Consider the following 6,000-nt stretch of genomic DNA (forward strand, 5'->3'; position numbering starts at 1 on the left):
CATCGAATTATTGTAACTCAGCAACTGCCTTTTCTCCTACACCATTTCTTTAAACTCTGAACAGAACGCTGACATTTATATGGTTTTTGGCCATAATCTTTTCATGGTCAACCAAAGGTGGTATGGATATATTAAAGTTTTCTTTAGAAACATCTTGACGAGCTTGTATCTCTATTTTTTACTGGGGTTTTCAATCTAGCTGGTGTGACCACCATTATGTGGTCTTCCCCTCTTCACATATGGATGCATATTAGTCACGCTATGTGATACAAATGACTTTCGCATAGATTTATCAACTTTAAGGCAGAAGGACATGGTGTTTCTCTTACTCTTCCCCTCTGTTGAAGGAAACATGCCTTCAATGGGTTCTTCAAGTTTGCTGCTGAAACTGTGTTTGTCTGATTGACAATCAGCTTCAAAATTATCTCCCTTGATCCATAACAAACTTTGTCTTTTTATTGTTTTGATCAACACCAAATGAATAAACTTGCACTGAAGGAATTTTTCTCTTTTTACTCCAGTCATTTTATAGTCTATCTAAGGGGTGTTCCTCAGTCTTTTGCACACGTTTATATTCTTCCTGTTGACGTTTCAAAAAGAGAACCTTCATTTCCGCTTCTTTCACAATTTTACCTGAATATTTGTTTATTCTCATTTTCCAAGCTTATTAATCTTTTCATGCAACTCAGTAACGACTCTGGTGAGTTCAATTGTCTTTGTTTCAGAGTCATTTATGGGAGACAAAAACAGAAAATGCTGGAAAAACTAAGCAGGTCTAGCAGCATCTGTGGAGAGAGAAACAGAGTTAATGTTTCAAGTGTGTATGACCCTCCTTCAGAGCTCAGATTTCCAGCATCCGCAGTATTTTGCTTTTATTATTTATCGGAGACCTTTATACAAGGAACCTTCATGCCCCTAAAAATAATTTATTCTTCATCAAACCATCTGAAACACAAATTGTATCATCAGCTACCATCAATAACTGGTCTTTCTCAAAATATTAATTTGTTTATTCATTTTGTTGGAGGAGTAAAAGAACACTTCTCCCTTCAAGACAAAACCTCTATTGCCTTCAGTAGTCTGACTCACTTTAGCAATAGTCAAGGAAGAATTCCCTTGACTATCCTGAGCCATATCCCCCTTTTCTAGTAGGTTCAGAGGGAACACATTTCACTTGTACTATTGTTATGGGTTTACCACCCATTTCATTTTCTGGTACAGCCTTTTCTAAGGACTCCATAAGCATTCCTGTCATTGCCACGGGTTTACCATTCAGCTTCCAACAATGAGCTTTGAGAAGCTTTGTCTTATGGCAATAAAAGCATACCAGTTTACTTGTATCCCTTTTATTCTCTACACTATCATTTCTATTGACTGGAACAGTTTCTTCCTGCTCCCTAAAGCTAGACTCTTTCATGTTCCTCCAGCTTCCTTATGGATTTATAAATGGATATCTACTGCCCCCTAGCTGACTATGTGATATAACATACCCATCTATCAGAACTGCTGCTTCCTGTACCTTAGAAACCCTACGGTCTTCCATTGTGACCCAATAGCTATTGGGATGCTATTTTGAAATTCTTCCAGTATCATTAGTTCGCTCACATTTTCAAAAATTCATTCTAGCTTCAAGGGTCAAAACCACCGGACCCACAACATTTCTTTCTCCCTAGCATATTCTACAAATGTTTCATTCGGTCTTTTCTTTAAAGTCCAAAATTTCAACTGAAATACTGCAGGGACGAGCTCGTAAGCATTCAGTACTGCAGTTTTAACTACCGCATAATCTCAAGATTGTTCTTCTGAAAATCTAGAATGGCCTTTCCAACCAAAACACTTGGCAAAATAAAAGATCATGTGTCCTTTGGCAACGTTAGCTTTGTAGCCACCTTTTCAAATGAGATAAAATATCTCTCAACTCTGCCTTCCATGAATTTAGGCAATAGACAAAGACTCTTTGTTCTATCAAAGCTCGGAATGGGACTCAATTCCTTATCTAGAATGACTAGACTCTTTCACCCCACAACTCAAGCTTTTCTCTAGCCAATTCATGCTATCTGATTTCTTTTTCGCTTTGAAACTCTCTTTCCCTTTCCTTATCTCTTTCCTCTATTGCTAACCTCTCTCTCTCTGGAGTTCAAGTTCAAGCTTTCACATTTTCGTTTCTTTTGCTCTTTTTCTTCTTATTCCAATTCTAGTTTTTTTCTTGACTTTTTCTATCTCAAGCTGCCTCATCTGCAACTGAATTCTAGCTAACTCAAATGAAACTCTATTTGGATTAACCTTTTCTTCTTCCAATCCCAGATTCTGTGCTATTACCTCAATTATTTTTGCTTTCTTAGCCCGTGCTCTTAAGTCAAACTCTTTGCTAATTTGATTAACCTAGCCTTGGTTAACTGTTTCAAATCACTCAGGGATAAATCTTCCTCTCCAAAAAATCCATAGCGATTGACAAAACCATTCTTCTTTTCAATTAGTATAGTAAATTTCACCTTGGAAATCTTATCAGTCTTAAGCTCAGCAAATACCAACACTCGTACTTGTCTGTGGATTTGAAATCCCTCAAGCCCCCAATTTATGTTATGATCCTTGACGAGAGTCCCAAGGTTTCTGTCAGATTCTGCTAAGTACCAATAATGTTTTGCTAAAGTAGACAAATTTTGAGATTCAGGACATTTTCCCAGTGAATAAAGTCACGAGATTCCACAGGTTTTGAACAAACAAAAATAAACTTTACTATACAAAGTGCGAAAGATAAAAACAATTTACAATATCTATCTTATACTCTAACATTCAGGGTTAATATGCGCTACAAGTGAATTAACAGGCAAACTGTGATCAAACACCCCAGACTATACAATAAATGGTAAATGCGACCAAGATGGAGTCCATGGATTTCTTAGCAACCCACCCAGACATCAGTAAACAGTGACTCAACCAATCTCACTGAAACTCTGCCTCTCTCACGAGGGATTCCAATCTTCACCTTTGCCGCAACGGCCAGGAGCACAAGGTCACCAACCTTCGGCTGGCCTCTTCACTTAAAGGGCTGCTGGGAGAAGACTTTTCCTGTTTGGAGCCTGCTTCTCTGCTCCTCTCTTTTAACTGAACTGAGATCTTTTCCTCTCCCTGCCCCCTCTCTCTTTGGGACCTCTCCCTGTCCCCTCTCCTCTTTGGGACACTAGTCTTCCATGGTGCTCCATCCCTAGTCACCTGACCTGAGTTTTCGCATCGTTTTTCATCTCTGCCCAGGCATGCTGGACCCAAAGAATGTGAAAATGTATAATTGCACATGTGCAGCCCACTCCCGGTCTGTGCATGTGCAAAATCTCCGAGGTCTGTCGGGAGTTGAAGTTCCCAACCTCACTCTTAAAGTTAAGTTTGACTTTTGGAATACTTTGGTCTTCCTAATATCTAACTGGAGGAAATTACAACTGATGTTGGACAATCAGGCTGACAACACAGGGGCAGTGTAAGGGTTGAGAGATGGTGATGGGGAGGGAGAGATGGGTATGGCCAATTTACAGATGCATTGTGAGAGTAAGAGTTTTATTGGGATGAATGACATTAAGGGTGAAGGTGAGAGTATGTTTGAGCAGATTGGTGGTTAGTCATTAGAATGAAAGTGCAAGCGCTAGATATTTGGACATGTGTGAGTTTCAAAATGTAATTATGTAATTGTAAATAACTTCTGGGAGTTGAGGGGGTGGGTGATGGTAAGATGCAAAGGAAGTGGGATTATAAGGAGATAGGGGGACATGAATTGTGGTAGATACAAGGATCAGAGATAATCTTGTCAGTTTTCCAGATGATGGAAACAGAATGGCCATGTGCGATTTTAAGGCCAAGGGTGTGGGTATGAATATGGGTAATGAGTTTATATGGAGGGAGAGGTTAAGGGAGAATAGGAGGGAAATTAAATCATTGAAGAGAGGTTAAGGTGAGTTAAGATGGAGATTGATATCATCAAGGATATTATTCAAGAATGTTGAAACTAGTACTGCACATTTTTGAACACATTTTACTATCATTGTTTTTAGCATCGAGTGCCAAAAGAATACCATGACAGAAATCCACGAATAAACCTGACATTTCGAACAATTTATCCTGAGGCACGATGGAATTGAAGATAATGTTACGAGACGAAATGCACACAAAGCATGACAGTGTGAAAACAAGTGAAAGAACAAGAGACCCAACTGGGCTTTTAGTTTTTGTTTGAAAGTCGGATTTTTGGGCAATACAGTAAAATAAAAATCTTTAAGAGGTCATTGTTTCCGTTGAACAAAACATTACACATATGTGTTAAGATTTTGTCTGTTGATATTGACACCTTAATTCCAAGGCGTTGGACTTTTAATTTAAAATTGAATATCTGGAGAGTTTCATCATTAATTACAACTTTAGGAAAAATATAGTTTGGATCTCCTGCATTTTATCTAATTGGGAAGCTGATCTCTAGGATCAAAGTTGTGAATAGTGTTAGAAAACATTTTTCAAATCATAATGTTTACTAAGAGTTGACTGTATTCAGCGCTTGATTCCTCTTCCTATTGCCTTAATGTTGAGAAATTTGTTACAAATAAGAATGAATACTGATTGAAAGATATTAAGGGATGATAAGTGTTCGAAAAAAAGAGTTGAAAGATCAGATGCAAAGATTGATAGATTTTTGTTTAATATAATACTTACAAGGCCAAGGTTGCCATTAAGTTAATTTATCAAGGTGACATTCACACAAACTTCAAAGGGTTGACTGAACTTAAAATAAATAAATTGAGAATCCAGCTGCCGGTCTTAGTGGCAAAAATTATTCTCTTTACTGGGCAAACTGGTTAAAAGAAGCTATGCTATGTAAAACAAGTTGCACAAATCGAACATCGAACAACGTCAAACTTAAGAACTGCAATGCTATGGATTCATTACTTTGCTTGACCTGAAGGGACTCAAACCTCATTGCACTTTTTCAATAAATTTAGACTTCCAAAGGCAGTAGATTTGGCAGCCAAAAACTGGCAGCAAAATCCCTAAGTTTGACTCTTCCAAATATCATTTTCTAATGGTACAGTACTTTCAAAGTTTAAAAAAAAATATGAAACAGACCATAAGAAAACACATTAAGGAAGATAGATATTTAAAGCAGTACGATCTGATGAATGTTACTGGAGGGTATTTTTTTTATCCAGGAGGTTATTTATTGGAAAGGATTTTTTTTCTCCCCTGCAATCACTTCTTAAAATAGATCACTGAGCTACACATTAAGTTTTCTTGTTGAAGACGACTTTTGTACATCACTAAAATTGAGCAAGTATTAGTTTATCATTTTCACACAAAATGGTATCTCTTGATGGCTCAGTCAGTCGCTGAACCATGTAGACCAGAAAAGATTTGACCCGTGGTCTTTGTTGAGTTAACTAATCTCAGTCAGGACGTATCAGAGAACCAACTCAAGGGCAGTTAGGGATGGGCAAGAAATGCTGACATGGCCAACGACGCCCACATCCCATAAACGAATTTTAAAAAGTCACAGAAAGCCTCCGTGCTACAGAATTAGGAAGAGAAAGATTTGCCAGGGTTCCCACTCCAAGGGGCGGAATTTTCCTTGCCTGCTGGTGTTGGGTGTGATTGGTGGCGTGAGTGGACAATATGGCGCAATCGGTTTCACGACGGCATGAAACCGGTTCGCGATCGTCCGCTCAACCCGCCAATGGCGGGCCACGTTTCCTGCCACCGGACATCGGGAACCTCATTGTAATACATCAGAATATCATTATCAGGCCAGCCCGCCGGAATCGTCCCCCCACTGGCTGGATCATCTGTCCACGTTGGCGGGAAAGCATGCCGATGTGTTTCACAACAGCACACTTGCGTCGTGCACTTGGGGAACTCGGAGGTGAGTCACTGTAACATTGTGCAGCGCTCGCCAGGGTCGCCTGTTGGACTTCAAGCTTGAGGGGCGCTGGGGTGGGGGGGGTGGGTGCGTTGGGATTAAGGGCACCC

General features: G+C 39.3%; 1 protein-coding gene across 1 annotated transcript in view; it reads left to right on the forward strand.

Moving 5' to 3' along the window:
* Positions 1-4,269, forward strand: part of alkbh3 (alkB homolog 3, alpha-ketoglutarate dependent dioxygenase) — a 74,893-nt gene extending 70,624 nt beyond the window's left edge. Inside the window, exon 10 of the mRNA XM_041196575.1 lies at positions 4,041-4,269. Coding sequence (XP_041052509.1) covers positions 4,041-4,127 — 87 coding nt within the window. The 3' untranslated portion in view covers positions 4,128-4,269. The remainder of the gene's footprint in view (positions 1-4,040) is intronic.
* The last annotated feature ends 1,731 nt before the right edge of the window (positions 4,270-6,000 follow it).

The sequence above is a fragment of the Carcharodon carcharias genome, chromosome 10, assembly GCF_017639515.1.
Source record: "Carcharodon carcharias isolate sCarCar2 chromosome 10, sCarCar2.pri, whole genome shotgun sequence".
NCBI classification, from domain to species: Eukaryota; Metazoa; Chordata; class Chondrichthyes; order Lamniformes; family Lamnidae; genus Carcharodon; species Carcharodon carcharias.